Source organism: Phymastichus coffea, unplaced genomic scaffold (assembly GCF_024137745.1).
Source record: "Phymastichus coffea isolate CEN01 unplaced genomic scaffold, Cenicafe_Pcof_1.1 PCOF00018, whole genome shotgun sequence".
In the NCBI taxonomy this organism is placed as follows: domain Eukaryota; kingdom Metazoa; phylum Arthropoda; class Insecta; order Hymenoptera; family Eulophidae; genus Phymastichus; species Phymastichus coffea.
In genome coordinates, this window is record NW_026706829.1 from 684727 (window position 1) to 704019 (window position 19293).

The window sequence follows — 19293 nt, forward strand, 5'->3', positions numbered from 1 at the left end:
AAATATTACCTTTATTTGAAAAACTGAGAGACCATTCATCCAAGCAACGAAACGGGACAAGGTAGTTTTTCCAGCTCCTGATACACCGATGAGAAGTAAATGACCTTGGGGTTGTCTAAAAATCCTATCTATTCGTAAGACGTGTTCCAAAACTTCATCAAAAAGTACTAATGGAACGTCCAATTCTTCTTCATAAAAAACCTTGAGTCTTGCTTTTACGTAGCCTCTTAATTCTCGTCTACTTACTGGAATGTAATCTTTAGAAAGCCAATTACTATATAAAATTGGTCGATTCAAAGCGATTTCTTTATTAATTCCAGGGAAATGTTTTAAAGCGACAATGTCGATAGTTTTATTTGTCCAAACTCTTTCCGTATCTTCAACTAATCTATCTTGAAAAAGTCGTAGAGCTTCATGGGCCCAAAGACGAATTAGACCCTCAATAGATAAATTGTCCAATGGTCTTATTGCTTCGCAGATACCCCGAACCCATCGTGTCATTTCACGAGGGGAATAAACGTAATGGGGTTGCATATCTTGCGTAAAACGTTCTTGAGATGTTAAATAAAATTCTACCATTGAATTTGTCAATGGCTCAGCATAGCCTTTCAGGGATGGAATCAATCTAAGCATGGCTCTTGTGAATGTACCATAAATTTGTTTTAAAGAAACTTCACCGGGATAATCAACATAAATAACAGGAACGTGACGTAAGAATCTGTAACTTAAGGGCTTTCTTCCGGGATCGGTTGGTGGATTGCAAGCTCCAACAAATTGTATCCTTTCTATTGATACCCAAGCTTGATCGCTTGTTCTAAAAAATCCTTTATGCTCTACAAGTTGTCTCAAAAATGATATTACTCTTTGTGTACCATACTTATCCATTTCAGGTAAATTGATCTCGTCACAAAATAAAACTAACCATTTTCCAAGTTGAGCTGGTGATAATACAACTCCATTAGGTGTCCTACGATATTCACAGTAATGGTCGAATGTTTTTAATAATAGTTCAGGCGTTGTTGCAGATGAAAAATTTAAGCCAACAACTTCCATATCAGGTAGTGCTCTCAAAGCCGAAAATAGTGTCATTGTTTTACCTGAGCCGGGAGGTCCACATAAAACTGAAATAAAAGTTAGATTTAAGTTACTTATAAGTTAAGTAAACAATTAACGGTAAATGATTACAATGTAATGAATAAATAAAATTGTTATAATAGAAATTTTCTAAAAAATTTATTTTTATTTTCTTATTCTAATGTTTTTAATATCATTATATCAAATGAATTTTCATACATCGTAATAATTTATTTAAATAAAATCCAATCAACCACGTTTAATTCAATGTTGAAATTCACACAAAAAATTGAATAAACAAAGTACCCCTAAGTACTCCTAATTACATAGAAGTCTTTCTCAAAAGTGAACGTAGATTTACAATTCTGCGAAATTTATTTTATTCCTATAATTTTAATTAATTATTTATTTAACATACACTGCCGGTCAGTCACTTTTACCCCCCCTCAAGCAAAATTGCTTTAACTTGGAAGTTTCATATTTTTGGTCAGAATCATCGTATAGAGACGAGCGGGGGGAGCATTTGGAAGCTCTTTTCAAGAACTTTCGAATAGTATGCATCGCAAAATTTATGAAATCGGGTTTCTAATTTTTTCAATCGAATACTCATCAATGAAAATTCCGAAATTTTCAGTCTATCTTTGATAACTTGCCAATTCTAGGGAAAAAATCCCACAAAAATTTTGAGCACAGCATTTTCTTCCTTTTTCCAAACGCTATCCAAATCACTCATCAAAAAATTTTTTCCATCAAATATGATCCTTGTATAAAAAATTTTCTTGAAAATTGACGTTTTCACAACTTTTTATAACTTTGTAAATATAAATCCTAGAAAAATGTGTACATGAAAGAAAATGTTTCTTTTTTCACGTAGAATACTGTAAAATTTTTTCAGATTAAAAAAAAATATTTTTTTTATCCATCTTTCTATGGTCGTTCAAAAAAAAAAGTAAAATATTCATCTGCAACGTGAAATTGTCTTTTTGTAAAATAAAAATTGTAGATTTCAAAAACTTGTTGTTCCCATTTTTTTTCCTCACAAGAACACTGTTTTTCAATAACAATAATGATATGTCATGATTCAAATGAAAATACATGCTTAATCGGGAAAGTTATTTATTTGAAATAATAACTTTACATAAGTTTCATTGAGCCTAAAACTTGAAGATTATCTACTATTTCACTCTGGATTAGATTCTAGCGTATTTTTAGTAGAATGTCATAACATAGAAATAGACAACAAAAATAGATAACAAAAACTAGACAAAAGTAACCAAATGCGATAGGACTATGAATCAAATTTTTAGCTAAATATCATTCGAAATAAATAAAATTAGAATAAATAAATGCACCGTCTCATAACAATAACACGTAACAATAGTGACTTTGTAATTAACAAACATAAACTTCCGATAATTAGAACTTGTATCACAGAAATTAAACTTTTCTTTCATTAAAGTGTTTTCCTTTATGCTTGATAACAGCTTTGCATATTCTTGGCATCCTTGCGACTAGTTTGTCCAATGTGGTTTATTGGAGATTGTTCCAATCTCTTTGTAAAATTTTCCATAAATTAGTTGCAGAGCTTAGGCAAGATTTTCTCACTGCTCGATCGAGCTCTTCCCATAGCAGTTCGATGGGATTCAGATCAGGCGACTGGGCTGGCCATTGCATAACTTTCAATTTTTTTTTCTTTTTTAAATTTAAGAGATAATTTTTACATAATTTGGATGTATGTTTTGGATCGTTATCTTGCTGAAACACAAATTATGCTCCAACTAGTCGAATTCCTGATGTTACACCGTTCCTTTATAGAATGTTTTTGTAACTTTCTTTCTTTAAGATTGCATCAATTTTCACAATATCACCTACATTTGATCCAGCAAAACAACCCCATACCATAACTGAACCACCACCATGCTTCACACTTGGAACTAAACAATCACTATTATATTTCTCACCAACCCGTCTTCTTACATATACTCTCCTTCTACTTCCAAAAATTTCAAATTTTGACTCGTCAGACCACAGAACATTTTTTCAATTAGAAACAGCCCAATTTTTATGACTTTTTGCCCACTGTAAGCGTTTCTTTTTATTTACACATCGTAGAAGTGGCTTCTTAACGGCAACTCGACCAAAAAGTCCTTTCTCTCGCAAACGTCTCTTCACCGAACTCACACTCACAGGTTTTTCTAAATGTTTGTTGACATCTGCGGTAAGTTCAGAGGCAGTGACTTTTCGATTACGCAAACTTGTTCGACAAATGTAGTCATCTTCTTTGGCAGTAGTTTGTCTTCTTGGTTTACGTTGCCTATTTTCGACACTTCCAGATGTACAGAACTTTTTAATATTATAATCCACTGTGCGCCTGTCTATTTTCAACTGCTTTGAAATAGCGTGACTACTCATTTGCAGTTCATGAAGGGCAATGATCATATTACGTTCACGCACGGACAAATTTTTCGATTTTGCCATATTCACTCCACATTACACAAACAGTTGTTCACACTTGAAACGCTCGCGATCGACTAGTTTGCTCATAATCGTAGACACAGAAATATTTAAGAAGATACCACATTACATATGGTGAGCGTTCGTATATAACTTTATTTGTAAACACCTGAGTATACAGCGTGTTGGGTACCTACTAAATACGAGGGTGGTCCGATAAGTACTTAGCCTCACCGCCCGATGGCGCCACTCTCGCAAAAGAAATATTCTATCACGTAGTACAACCTTCTCGATGGTTACTGTCAAGATTTTAGCCGGATCGGAGTTGTAGTTTATTTTTGAGAACGTGTGAAAGAAAGTATGTCCGTTGATTTTTGAAAAATGGAAAAAGAGCAGTATCGGTCTGAGATTCGATTCTTGTTTTTGGAAGGGAAATCGCGCAGCGAAATCAAAAAGCGCTTAGATTCTGTGTACGGTGACTCTTCTCCTTCGATGGCGACAGTCAAAAATTGGTTTAACGAGTTCCAATGTGGTCGCACGTCGATTTTTGAAGAGCCACGTCCAGGTGCTCCGAAAACGGCTACCACAGAGGATAACGTGACAAAAATTCACGATCTCGTATTGGTAGATCGACGATTGAAGGTGCGCGAGATAGCTAAGATCGTAGGCATCTCAAAAGACCGCGTGGGTCATGTCCTGCATAAAATTTTGGGCATGAGAAAGCTGTTGACGCGATGGGTGCCGCGTTTGCTCACTCCGGAAAACAAGCGCAACCGTGAGACAACTTCAGAGCAATGTCTGACGCTGTTTAAGCGCAATCCGAAGGAGTTTCTTCGCCGTTTCGTGACAGTCGACGAAACCTGGATCCACTGGTATACACCAGAGATCAAGGAACAGTCGAAACAGTGGACTTTACCAGGCGAAAGTGCTCCGAAGAAGGCGAAGACTGCTCCTTCGGCCGGAAAGGTGATGGCCACCGTTTTCTGGGATTGACAAGGTGTGATCTACATCGACTACCTGGAGAGGGGTAAAACGGTCACAGGGCTGTACTATGCCGAATTATTGGGCCGATTCGACGTCGAATTGTAGAAAAAACGGCCCCATTTGGCGAAGAAAAAAGTGCTCTTCCACCATGACAACGCACCGGCTCACACCTCCGACGTCGTCATGGCCAAATTGGTCGAATTAGGCTACGAACTGCTGCCCCATCCACCGTATTCTCCAGATTTAGGCCCGTGCGACTTCTTTTTGTTTCCAAACTTGAAAAAGTCACTCGCCGGGCAGAAATTTGAGTTGAATGAGGAGGTAGTCGCTGCCACGGAAGCCTACTTTTCAGACCTAGAGGAAAGGTATTTTTTAGACGGGATAAATAAGTTGGAGCATCGCTGGGCCAAGTGTATCGAACTAAAAGGAGACTATGTTGAAAAATAAAATGCCACTTTTCCAAAATTTTCGTTTTTCTTTTGTAGGCTAAGTACGTATCGGACCACCTTCGTAAGCCTGTGATTACTGGGTGTGAACACATACACGTATACTCACTATCGTCTCCTGTACAAGATATATTTTTTTTTGCACCGGCTATAAAAACAGCGTTGAAAAATAATTGAAAAACAACGTTTTTGTGAGGAAAAAAAATAGGAACAACAAGTTTTTGAAATCTACAATTTTTATTTTACAAGAAGACAATTTCACGTTGCAGACGAATATTTTACTTTTTTTTTTGACCGACCATAGAAAGATGGATAAAAAAAATATTTTTTTTTAATCTGAAAAAATTTTACAGTATTCTACGTGAAAAAAGAAACATTTTCTTTCATGTACACTTTTTTCTAGGATGTTTATTTACAAAGTTATAAAAAGTTGAAAAAATGTCAATTTTCAAGAAAATTTCTCATACAAGGGTCATATTTGATTCCGGAATTTTCATTGATGAATATTCGATTAAAAAAATTAGAAACCCGATTTCATAAATTTTGTTATGCATACTATTCGAAAGCTCTTGAAAAGAGCTTCCAAATATGCCCCCGCTCGTCTCTACACGTTGATTCTCACCAAAAATATGAAACTTCCAAGTTCAAGCAATTTTGCTAGAAGGGGGGTAAAAGTGACTGACCGGCAGTGTAGACTTAGTATAAATTTCAATATTCTAAATTTATTGCATATAATTCAGTTCAAGTTATTTTAAATCATATTATTTTATATCTCACTATATAGAAATGACTTTTAATAAAATTTTAGCTATTTAACATAACGATAGGATGATAGAATCAACGATTGTTTAAGCCGTTAAAAATCGTGTTCCTCGCTGCTAAGGTAATCGACACTTTAAAGATGGGTTGCGCATGTTGTACTCGTAACAGAAAACCAGCGCAAATAAATAAACTAGCTATAGATAAATTGAACTGTATACGGGATCTTACCGTGATCATGGACTAATTCAAGAGAGAGACAGAGAGAGATATTGATTGATTGATTATTCCTTTACTAATATAAGGATAGTACCTATTCTTCTGGTGATAGAAAAATAGTTATAATCTGATGATTTTTATGATTCAGTCGATTATAACCTATAAATTCTCATTTAAACAATTATGACGAGAGCAAGCGATGCGCTTGTTCCTGTCGGTATTTTTCCCGAATTCCCCCTCTCTCGGCAAGGAACGGTGACCAGAATTAGGCGCATTTTTAAAGGCGCCTAATGCATGGCTTTTGTTTCACGGAGATTGACGAGTGAGGCCGAGCCGGCTTGAAGTAGTCAAGTAGACGATAATGTATAGGTGTTAGAAAGAGAGAGAAAGTTAGGGGCGTGCGTGCCCGATGCAGGATTAGGCAGGCGCGCGACGCGTAACCAATTAGCACAATGGTCGCGTGCTGCCTAATAAGTAGATCAAGTGGGGAGAGAAAGAACGAGCGAAGAATCTGTCGATTGCGGAAGCGAACGAGTCGTTAGACGATCGTTAGTCGATCCGAGATACAGACGGTTGTGAGTCGGTAAACGGTGAAGAGTGCAGTTGAGAGCGCACGAAAGGTCAGCCGAACGTACACGCCACCAAGAAGATGAGAAGAAGCCGAAAAGAAACAGAGGACTTTTACAGCATCTGCTTGGGACGTTACCCGAAGGAGAAGGCAAGAGGGCGCAGCCAGGCCTCCCGTTTCTGCATCGATAAGGTCAAGGCTCGTAATCTATTCTCTCTCTCTCTCTCTCTCTCTCTCTTCAACGGTATAGCACAGCGAGTAATCGTAAGAGTCAGATAGGAAGTAAGGCGTGCACGCGCCGGCTACCTGCCTTAATTATGGTAGGCGTCATAAATTTGTTAAGGTAGAGTACCGTTAAGGCGATCCTTTCGCTGGGCGGCTTTCTCTTTTAGTATAAGTAGGCTAAATCGATTTGTCGTCAAGGCGGTCACCTGCCGGGCGAGATGTTTATAAGTCGGTTAGATTTGTTAGCCTGTTAATTAGATAATTTGTTCTTTGTTCTTTTGTGGTAGTACGTGATAGGAACACCATTGTGTTCAGTAGTGTTAAGAAGTGTCTGTAACATTGTTATGTTAATTAGTGGTTAAGAGTTTGTATAGCTGGTTATAAGTATAATTATATGGTTTATTTATTTGCGGTATTTGAAGTTGAAGTGTGATTTTGATTTTAATTAGACTTGATTACATTTCGATTTGATTGAGATTTGTGTGTACTTTTTAATTAATTTCATTTATTTACCTTACCCCCCTTTTCCCCCTCCTCGATTGCCATGAGCGAGTGCGCCTCACTTGTCCAACTTTAAAATTGATAACGAGCGAAGCTTTCGTTACACGGCATCCCTTGTGGGCCTAGCAATCGAGGTAATGGGAACGGAAATGGTAAATTAATGAATAGCTAATTAAGTAATTTTCCGTTGTGTACTAAGCGCAAAGCGCGCGCTTAAAAAAAAGAATTTCTAGTTCATGACGATTCGCGTGATGTAGCAGCGGACAATGCGCGTTGCGCAAACTTCGGCAATGAGCCCGCAATAGCTGCTACGCCCTTGGCGGCTGAATTGCCGCGCGAACAAGAGCAGAAAACGCGGGTATCAAGCGTCACCGCTACGCGCTAGCAAGCCCAGTCGCCGGGCAAAGGTACAAGTGCGGCCGATGAAAAAAAATGCATTACCTTCGGCTGTCCAGCCACCGCCGGCAGCTCGGTTGCCGTACGCTCGTGCGAGCAGGAATGCCGAAATTAGGGCGAAAAGGTATAATAAAGGTGAGCTTGTTGAGGGGAGGGTGTGAGTGGAACTCAGAAATCCCGAAGAAAACGGCGGATGAATCGGATCCAGCGTTAGTCGCAGCCGTAGAGAACAGGTTCTTTATTAAAATCGACATAGGCGGGAAAGTCTATACAGCGCTGCTATATTCAGGTGTTCAAGTATCGGTAGTGGGACCTACTCTCGGCTTACGGTTTAGGGACCGTTTAAAGCCGCCTACGATATTCGTAGAAGGCATATCGGGTGAGAAGCCGCGAACGTGGGGCGACTTGAAGCTGAGTTTTGAAATTGGTGGTAGGACGGATTGGTTAATTGCGACGGTAGTATCTACGCTTAGACACGACTTGATTTTAGGAGTCGACTTTTGTATAGTATGGGATATAAATATTAGCAACGGTAATTGCGCTTGGCGAGCAGGTGACCAAGAAGATTGATATCTGTTAGCAGAACAGAGTAGTAACGAGGTAGTCGTTTTTGCGGAATGTGCAGGTTTAAATAAGTACGAGGAGGCTCAGCGAGAGACAATCCTGGCATCAGTTCGCCGGATTGTCCCGGAGCCTGGTGAATCTCCGGCGGTTACCAGAGATATCGAGCACGTCATCAACGTACGTGATGCGCGCCCGATAAAGACTTTAATGTGCCGAATATCGCCTCCTATATTAGCGTTTACGCAAGAAGAAACTAAGCGGCTATGGAAAGCGAAAATAATTGGGCCATCGAATAGTCAATGGAGCGCGCCGGTAATCGTACGTAAACAGGACGGTAGTTATAGATTTTGTCTCGATTGTAGACCAGTAAACAAGGTTACGAAAGTAGACGCGTATGCGAAGCCTAGCATTGATGCTTTTTTTGGACAAATTGCGCAGAGCAGTCTACCTGTCGAAGATAGATCTGTGAGCGGCGTTTTGGCAAATTTCGCTATCGGAAAACAGCAAACAATATACGGCATTCGCGGTCGTTGGTCTTGGTTTATGGGAGTTCGAGCGAATGCCGTTTGGTTTGATAAATGCGCCGGCTACTTTCACGCGTCTGATGGATGCACTTTTCAGTTCAGAATACGAGCCGCATGTTTTTTGGTATCTCAACGATTTGCTATTAGTTAGCACGGATTTCGATAGTCACGTGATTTGGTTAGAGAATGTATTGAAGCGTTTAGTAAGTGTCGGTCTAGAAATAAACTTAAAAAAGTTCGATTTCTTCTGTACCGAGGTAACTTATTTAGGGTACAGGTTAGATAGTGAGGGTTTCCGTCCGGATGATGTCAAAGTAAAGCCAATAGTAGATTATCCCGCACCGAGTAACGTAGCTTAATTGGGCCGTTACCTAGGTATGTTAGGATGGTACGCGCGTTTTATCGAACATGAGAGTGAGATAAAGGACCCGTTGACCAAGCTTATTCGGAAGAACCAGCCGTGGGAATGGAAAGAAGAACAGCAAGTTGCATTGGAGAGGTTGAAGCGCGCATTAGCAGAGGCTCCGGTACTCGCGCGCCCTGATTTTATGCGCCCCTTTTACGTGCACTGCGATGGCTCTTCTTTCGCGGTTGGTGCGTGTTTGGTCCAGGTATTCGACACTGGTAAGCATCCCATGTGCTACGGCACTCGGATGCTAAACACATACGAGTGAAATTACACGGTGAGCGAAATCGAGTTTTTGGCGGTACTTTTTGCGGTAAAAAAGTTTAGGCCTTATATAGAAGGCTCACACTTTGTCATCGTTACGGATCATAGTGCGCTCACAAGGATCCTAAATAAATGCGAGCTAACAGGTCGATTGGAAAGATAAGTACTAGAATTTCAGTAGTTAGATTACGCAATAGTACATAGAAAGGGAGCGCTGCACCATGTGCCGGACGCACTTTCGCGAAAATTTGAGGACGAGCTCGAGGTTTGCGCCTTTGATAAGATACAGGATGCTTGGTATCTACAACGTGTGAAAGACGTTCTTCAAAGACAGAAGAAATTCGAGAATGGGAGGGTAGAGAATAATATCCTGTATCGGTTCATGCGCGATCACTTGCTCAACTCGGTAACTAATCGCGAGGAATACTGGCGCATGGTAGTGCCGCTGGCGTACTGGGAAAGGGTGTTGAGAGACGCTCATTGCGAACCGTTCTCAGGAGACTTCGGCCGTACAAATACATACGATCGAATTGCTCGTGAGTATTCCTCGCCAGGAGTGTGGTATGATGTGAGGACGTTCGTAGATGAGTGCTCTCAATGTCACAAGTACAAGGTAGTTCAGCAGGCGCCTCAAGGCCTAATGGGTAAACGCGTAGTAGAAAGACCATGGGACGTGGTAGAGACTGACTTGGTAGAGCTGCCCCGTAGCAATAATAGGTTCAAATGCCTGGTGTTTTTCAAGACTTATGTATCAAGTGGGTCGAGTTAAAACCGCTATGGTCGGCGGACAGTCCTGCTCTTGCTACCGCCCTCGAGGAGTTAATCCTGTTTAGGTGGGAAACTCCGGAATATAGCGTCAGTGATAATGCGAAGGCGTATAGAAGCAAAGTGTTTTTAGGACAGGTTGCGAAAATACGGTATCGAGCCCGTATTTTTCCCTGCGTATCACCAGCAAAGCGATCCGGTTAAACATATGAATCGAACACTAAAAACGATGATAGCGATGTTTGTAGATGCCGATCACAGGAGATGGGAGAGGTATTTACATGAATTTCGTCATGCTATCAATACGGCGACTCAGACGTCTACGAAGATATCGCCGGGGTTTCTAAACTTTGGTAGGGATCTACCAGTATAAAAGTAGTATAAAAGTACTACTCTACTAGTATAAAAGAGTTTAAGGCGTAAGATTGTGGTAAAAGCTCCTATTGATAAGATAGATACGAAGGCGTGGGAGGACAGGCTATGACGTTTCAATGCGTTACGCGACTTGGTAGCTAGGCATATTGATGAAGCTCAGGAAAGGTAAAGGAAATACTACGGTAAGGGTAGGCATCAGGCGCTTTTCCAGGTAGGCGATATTGTTTAGCGCAAAGTGCATACACGATTTCGAGCGCAGCGGATGGTAAAAACGCGAAACTCGATCTCAAATACAACGGACCGTTAGAAATTATTTCAGTACGAGGGAGGATCAATAAGTCTTTACAAAATCCAAGAGATGGCGCTCGTCACGCTTAAATTATGATGTTTTTGGCAAGCATTACTACTAACTAGATATCGTACAAAGTTTCAGCTCGATTCATTGAGTCGTTTTTTTGTCAGCGCTGGTTGAACAAAAAGTTATTGGTTTATTTGAAAAATGGAAAAAACAGAGTTTCGAGCGGTGATAAAACATTTTCATTTAAAAGGCCTTACACCAAAAGAAATCACAGTTGAGTTGAACGCCGTTCATGGCAAGTCTGTCCCTGTGTTTAAGACTGTTTACTACTGGGTAAATCAATTTAAACGAGGCCGTACAACAACAAAACATGAACCTCGTTCAGGACGCCCCGTAGAAGTGAGTACGCCCGAAATGGTCAACAAAATCCACGATATGGTGTTGAGTGATAGAAGATTCAAATTGCGAGAATTAGTTGAGGCCACAGGGGTATCAAATGGTACAATTATTTCAATTTTGTATGAAAAATTGGGGATGAAAAAAATATATGCAAGATGGCTGCTGCGTTTGTTCACTGTTGAAAACAAACGAACCCGCGTGGTCACCTCTGAGGCTCTTTTGGCACGCATACGTCCTAATCCGGAAGACTTTTAGCGTCGACTCGTATGTGTAGACGAAACATGGGTACGCCACTACACTCGTGAAACCAACGAACAGTTTATACAATGGATTACCGCAGGAGAACCAGCCCCAAAGAAGGCAAAGACAGTAAAGTCAGCTGGCAAGATTATGGCCACGGTTTTCTGGGATGCGTATGGAATCATATACTTCTAGAATCACTTCTTAGAAGAGGGCTAGACGATTACTGGACAATATTATTCTGAAAGAAAAAATCAGAGAAAAACGTCCTCACCTGAACAAAAAAAATGCCTCTTTCTTCACAACAATGCTTAAGTTCACACGTGTGCAGTTTCGATGGCAAAAATTAACGATTTAAAGTTCGAATTAATTCACCATTGGCCATATTCGCCTGATTTAGCTCCAAGTGACTTTTTCTTATTTCCTAATCTCAAAAAATAGCTTGCCGAACGATTCACGTCGAATGAAGAAGTCATCGCCAAAACAAATGCCTATTTTGAGGGTTTTCAAAAATCATATTTTTCTGATGGCTTAAAAAACTGGACGGCCATTTAATAGAATGTATCGACCTTCAAGAAGATTTTGTTGCAAAATAAAAAAAAATTACGTACGCAAAACTTTTTTTTCCTTCTTTTTGTAAAGACTTATTGACCCCCCTGTAAGTCATGAAATTACTAATCTCTATTTCTGTAAACTGACACTTTTATACCAAGTTCTAAAAAATTGCATTCTGACAGTCTTTAATTGAGAAATTCTGCTGAATCCTTAGGCAGATTAAAATAAAATTATTACGAATAAAATCATCCAAGAAATTTTCATCGAAAAGATAAGGTTTATCCACATGAGTAAATTTTTCATCATTAAATCAGTATCAGATTCCTTTTCCAGCTCTATTAAATCAAAATGTTTTAACTAAAGAAAAGGATTTTCATGTTTTTCCATTTTATGCGTGCGTAAAGTTACTTACATCAGGATAAACAATTACGGATTTATTTCTATGATTAAACCCATCAACATTACACTTACAAACATAGCAATCATTTTGGTAATCTGTAAGATTGTGCCAAACTGTTATTACACAGACAATATCATTTTAATATTATTCCAGATCAGCAATAAGTCGAGCAATAATCCGTATAAATGGAGTTTGGCACCTATAAATTATCAAAGTTTCTCTAGGCATTCAATAACATTCTTGGAAATATTTGTGAATGATGACAGATCTTTCTACGGAATCGGGATACCTCAAACTTTCTGCAAACATATGAAAACTTGTTCACTTTTTTAATACACGGAATTCACAATATTTTTACTTTTAATTTATCCATTAGCCTGCCGCTCAAACACGATCTCTTAAGCGAAAACCAATATTTTCAAAAAATCAAGGTTAGTAGCTGATTTCTTGAGTTTGCTCGATGATTAATTCTACTTGCATGCTCCCTGATTACGAGGGTCATTTGAAAAGTCCGTACAAAAATAAAAACTGCATGATTTTTTTTAATAAATCTTTTTTATTTTTCAACATAGTCTCCTTCTAGGCTTATACACTTCATCCAACGCTGCTCTAGTTTGTTAATCCCTTCCAAATAATAGGCTTTGTCCAACTCTATAAAAAAGGTATTCGTTTCTACAATCACCTCCTCATTTGAATAAAATTTTTTCCCCGCCAGCCATTTTTTCATATTAGGGAACAAACAGTAGTCCGACGAAGCCAAGTCTGGAGAATAGGGGGGATGTGAAACGAGTTGGAACCCTATCTCCATCAGTTTTGCGGCCACAACTGCTGAGGCATGAGCTGGCGCATTGTCGTGGTGGAAGAGGACTTTTTGTGGGCCAATCGTGGACGTTTCTCTAGCAACTCGGTTTTCAAACGATCCAATAACGATGAATAATATTCGCCTGTAATGGTTTTACCCTTTTCCAGATAGTCGATGAAGATTATTCCTTGCAAATCCCGAAAGACAGTCGCCATAACCTTCTCGGCCGAAGGAATTGTCTTCGCCTTTTTCGGAGCAGATTCCCCCTTGGTAACCCATTGTTTAGACTACTTTTTGGTCTGAGGAGTATAATGATGTATCCATGTTTCATCTACAGCGATGAAACGACACTTTAAGTTTTGCGGATTTTGCTGGAACAGCTGCAAACCATTCTTGCAACACTTCACACGATCTCGTTTTTGGTCAATCGTGTGCTATCGCGTAGTACAAAAATCGCGAGGAAAAATTTCTAAAATATTTTACGGGCACGAAATCATTAACATTTTGTAACCATGTTTCTGGTTTAATGGTGTATTTAAGTCTTAAAATTTATAGTTCTGACGAGTGGAGATTTATAGATTCTTGTATCAATAGTTTGAAGGCAGCTTTCCTTTATAATGGAAATCTATGTGTCCGTTCCTATTGGATAACACAGGCCGACAGCCGAAAAAACCTAGAAACGTGACTAGGTATAACCAAAGGCCTTTGATGCGCTGAATCTGAATCCGGCATCATAACAGAGCCATCACGTCAAGTTCTCGAGATACCTTAATCTAAAAGTGCAAAAAACACTGTTTTTTGCCAACTTTGAGATTATGTAATACACTCAATAAATTTTTTTTAATCGGTCGACAGCATCTTAAAGGAGAACTTTTAATCTTTCAAAATATTTTTCCAGATCTGAAATATCTGATATATATCGTCTATATATATATATCTGATATATATCGTCTATATATATATATATATCTGATATATATTCGTTGATATATCGTCGATAGAAATTTGTCATTTTGTCCATTTAGCCAGTCGATTAGAATGGTTGGACGCCATTCTCAGCCCTTAATCAGAAATACTTTTATGAACAAAACTCAATGAACGTTACATTGAATTGCTATTTGTCATTAGTATAGCAAATTTCATTTATTTAAACAATAACAAAATTTTTCAAAATTGAGTTTTGTGATCATTAAAACAAATTGAATTCTACAAAAAAAATCCATCTACGAACCATTAACGAAACACATTTAAATCTGACAGAAAATCTAAATACTTAAATTTGCTAAATCTACGAGTCTTAAAAAAATTTTAGAACTTGTGACGAGAGGCCAACGTTAGGCGCATAACACTTGGTCTTTTTGTTTCAGCGCCAAGGACGGGCCAGAACAGTTGAGCGCAAGAAAAAGTTGAGGAGCGCGGAGAGAGAGTGAGAAAAAAAAGAGAGAGAGAGAGAGAGTACTAGGCCCATGCAGGGATAGGCAGGCGCGCAACGCGTGACCGATAAGCGGTGCGTCGCGTGCCGCCTAACTAATAGGTCAAGGTAGGGAGCGGAGCGAGCGCCGCTGAGCGGCTGCGAGACGAGCGCAAGAATAAGTGCATGAGAGTCCAAACCTAGCCCTGGCAGAGTGCAGAGAGTGTAGTTTGGGGATAGCCGAAAGGAAAGCCAACCACCGGCAACAGCTTCGTCTGTGACTACAGCCAGCCCCACCTGCAAGGAAAGCCAAAGTAGCCTGCAGATACTTGATCAGCGACAGTAGCCAGCAGCTAGCAACGATCTGACCAGCAAGGACAACCGGTGCTTCCTGCGACAGCGCATCGATCAGGATTCTCGACGTTGCGAGGAGCAGTGAATAAAGGTTAAGCCTTCTTTTCTTCTTTCTCTCTCTCTCTCTCTCTCTCTCTCTCTCTCTCTCTCTCTCTCTCTCTCTCTCTCTCTCTCTCTCTCTCTCTCTCTCTCTCTGGTGATGCGACGACCGGTGCGCGTTGAATAAGATAGCCTGGCATTCACGTGCCGGCTATCTAAAGGTACGCGCTTAAGTTTAATTTATAGTAGTGTAAGTTACGACCGGTGAATTGTCCAGGCGCCCTCGTGCCGGGCAATTTATCCGGTATTGGTTCGCGTAGTTTTTTAGTAAGTTTGTAATAGGTCAAGTGCGCGATTAGGTATTAGGATGAAATGCGAAATATTCATTTGTGATTATTATATGTAATTTACTGTTCTATTTTGTAGTTAGTTGGTTAATAATTAGACTGTTATGCGCGCGTAAGTTTAGTTTGAATAATGATTAATAATAATAGGTTGTAAGTTTAAATTGATTCATGTCATTGTATAACTTATTTATGACCTATCCTCTAATTTCTCCCTCAATTGCCTTGAGCGAAAGCGCCTCACTTATCCCGCAAAATAATTGGTGACAAAGGAAAAGTGATCTTTGTCACAAACTGTAAGACCTTACATTCTAATTACCGAAACCCACAAACCCGGTACCTTGCGACGCAATAACCCCAAGATCTCATATCATAATTTTGTGAAACCCTCAAATCCTATATCCTGGAACGCAATACCCTCAAGACTGTAAATGCCAATTTCCTAAACCCACAAACCCTTTACCCTGCGACGCAGTAATTCCGACACGTTAAACCCGTAGTTTTTTAACCAACATGTCCTATAACTCTGCGACGTAAGTCTACGAGACACAATACTCTACGCTTTTTAACCCACAATCTCTTTTCACTGCAACGCAATGGACTCGAGACGTTAAACCTTAAGTTCCTTAACCCACAACCCCTTTATCCAGTGTCTTAATACCCTGAGTTACTATACCTTACGTTGTTTAATTCCATACATATCATATATTTTGCGACGGAATACACTTATACGTCCTCCAGAAGTTCCATAACACAAGAGTCTCGAACCTTTCGATACCATTACCTCGACACGCTACCCCGATGTTCCTTAACACGAGAGCCTTAAACCCTGCGACGCAGTAACCTTAAATAGTAGTAAATAGTAGACCAGTAACCAAAAATCGCAAGGAGCTAAGTTGGAGCTGTACGGAGGCTAGCGAAGTATACGATTTGGTGCTTTATCAAATACTGCTGCACAAGGTGCGATGAATGCGCTGGAGCATTGTCATGGTGAAGTAGTTAATCATCGCTTGACCAAAATTATGGCCGTTTTCTTCTGACTACTTCACGCAATCTTTTCAATACCAGTAGTATTCTTTAGTGATCGTATGACCTCTCGAAGCATATTCGTGGTGCACAACACCTTCATATTCAAAGAAAACAGTCAACATTGTTTTAACCTTGCTCCGACTTTGGCGTGCTTTTTCTGGTCTTGGCGATTCAGAATGTATTCAGTCTGAAGACTGTCGCTTTGTTTTTGGATCACAGCCGTAAACCCATGACTCATCATCAGTAATAATCTTTTTGAGTGCATACAAAGTTTTATGCGAATTCGATGATCTAATTTTTTCGTTATTTTTTCAAATAATGAAATGCAGCAAAGGCCAAAAACACTATAAACAAACGCACGCCATTTACGAACTAATACGTTCAGTCGCTTACTGCATTTGTGAAGACTTACTGGTGACGTCTACGCCCCATAGTCGTTCAGAAGTTTTGATATAGAAATATGATGGTAGGCTCGATACTTTTAGGACAAACCTCGTATTAGTTAAGTTAGTGAAGATTTCACCAAATCAAAGTAAGAGAAACGAAAAAATAATCCTATTTAAAGTCTGAAGATTAGAGGGCTGCTCCTATTAAAGTCTGACAGGTCATGGGCAAGCCCTATTAATAATATAATTTAAAAGATTTTAAAAATAAGAACTGTACAATTGAACCTACGATGCTGCCAATTGTATGTAGTAGCGCAAAGTCACCTCGACTACCACTTTAGTTCTATGGCCAAGTAGAGGGGATAACAGCAAATAAAGGGACATCTATTCTCATGTATTCTTACTCGCTGAAGAACACATTCGCAGCTCGTTCAACCCCTACATATCAGGATTTGTTTTAAACTTAAAGAAACACTTTAAAATCCACTAAAACTGTCATCTACATTACTTCATCTATAAAACTATCGCCAAAATTTCATATCCAATCGACCAAATCCTGAAAACCTTTAATTCCTCAGCATCTTACCAAAATCACTTCATAATCCAATAATCTCATAGCCCGACTATCCCATAACCTGTAACAGGGATTTAGTCCGCTACAATATTTAATAACCGAGAGATGCGTAATAGATGACGAAGCAGGCTCGCGCAGCGGCTTTGCACGACCGATCCAGTAGCACAGACTGCCGATGGATTCGCCGGGTGGCAAGGGCCCGCGGAGAGCGTCGTAGGTCGCGTAGCTGAAATCGCGAAGGTGTAGGAAACGAAAGGAATGATAGAAGGCGCAGAGTGAAAGAGGCGATAGGTGTAATAGAAAAATATATATTCTAAGTGTATTTGTACAGGACAGTGCAGAGAGAGAAGCAAAGCGGGTAATGCGAGAGAGACGCAAAGATCGAGTAGTACTTACATCGGCTGTCGCTGTCGGTGAGATTAGCCACGAGGCTCGACAATGAAAGTTCGGCCTATCAAACGCCGATACACGTCGCAACCGGTAGCACTCAACCTAGCACTCGGTCTGTCACTCAAACTAGCCACGAGGCGACGCAAAATCACAAAACGAATGTCGTCATCAATGGCACAGCCAAGCTATGAATCTCTAACGCAGTTGCACGCGTGTCACCAATTCGAGAGGCGTCAGCTAATTGCATGTCCTTTGTCAAGCAGCACCTATCTTTTGCGGCACCCCGGCTCGCCAGTCCTACCAACCTACGCGGTCTCTCTCTCTGCTAGCGTTCTCTCTCTTACCTTAGTTCAGCTGCTGTCGTCCACTGCGGCTGCTAGCAGTATAATATAAAAGTAGATATATGAATATGTACATATATTGTTGTTATATAATTAATGTGGAGAGAGAGACATAACGAGTTGTTGACAAACTCGTTATAAACCCTTAACCTAAAAAAAAATACAGTGAGAAGTTGTTGTTCGGGAAATTAAACAATCTCATAAATTGTGACATAAAGTACCAAGTAAAATAAATAATAACCCTCTATAAACTACTTTATTTAATGCTCACGGCGATAATATAAATTGAGAAATTCTTGGTTATGCGAGCACCACCAAACATCAACCTTCGAATTTATAGCTCAATTCTTTTTAGCCTGCGGGTTTGCAAGATTCGAAAAAGACGAGCTATAAAAAATAATAGGTGTTTCGAGCTATAAATTCGAAGGTTGATGTTTGGTGGTGCTCGCATAACCAAGAATTTCTTAATTTATATTATCGCCGTGAGCATTAAATAAAGTAGTTTATATTTGAATTCGGCATTTGGTTGAAATATTGCCAGTAGAGGGCTTAATTTTTCTATATAAGAATTAAGCAGGTTCCTCTAATAATTCTAGCTGCTGTACATCAAGTGGCAAGGTGTCTAGGGCGGACTAGTAGACCCCTACTGAGGAGTCCAATCTACTAGTCCTGGACGAAACACCTATTATTTTGTATAGCTCGTCTTTTTCGAATCTTGCAAACCCGCAGGCTAAAAAGAATTGAGCTATAAATTCGAAGGTTGATATTTGGTGGTGCTCGCATAACCAAGAATTTCTTAATTTAAATAACCCTCTGTAAAACCATAAAACTCTATAAAATAATAACTTTGTGCAGTGCACAAATTTTGTACAGAAATCTATAAATCCTGTGCACATTATACTAAGGCAATAATTCACTTATTTTCAAAACACGTATTGAAAAAGAAACCTAAAAGAAAAAAAGGGAAATCAGCTCTATGGCGAACTTTTATCTTTAAATGAGCTGTAAAGTCAATTGCGTTTACCTTTTATACTATTGTTAGTGTTCTCTTTTTTTAATGTCCAACAGAAGTCAACCATCATATGCGTATGAGTACCCTGATAACGTCTTTCCATTCCATTTTTATCTTGATGAAAGCGTTCTCCTTCTTCCTTGCTGTTATCCAAAGATTTTGTGAAGGTATCAAAATATGAATCGAGAAAACATA

The 19293-nt window shown here is 39.5% G+C and overlaps 1 protein-coding gene across 2 annotated transcripts in view; it reads right to left on the bottom strand.

The window, feature by feature from the left end:
- Positions 1-19293, bottom strand: part of LOC131675316 (dynein heavy chain, cytoplasmic) — a 995688-nt gene that overhangs the window by 484740 nt on the left and 491655 nt on the right. For both annotated transcript variants that reach the window (XM_058954251.1, XM_058954250.1), the window contains exon 14: positions 10-1121. In XM_058954251.1, the coding sequence (XP_058810234.1) occupies positions 10-1121 (1112 nt within the window). The remainder of the gene's footprint in view (positions 1-9; positions 1122-19293) is intronic.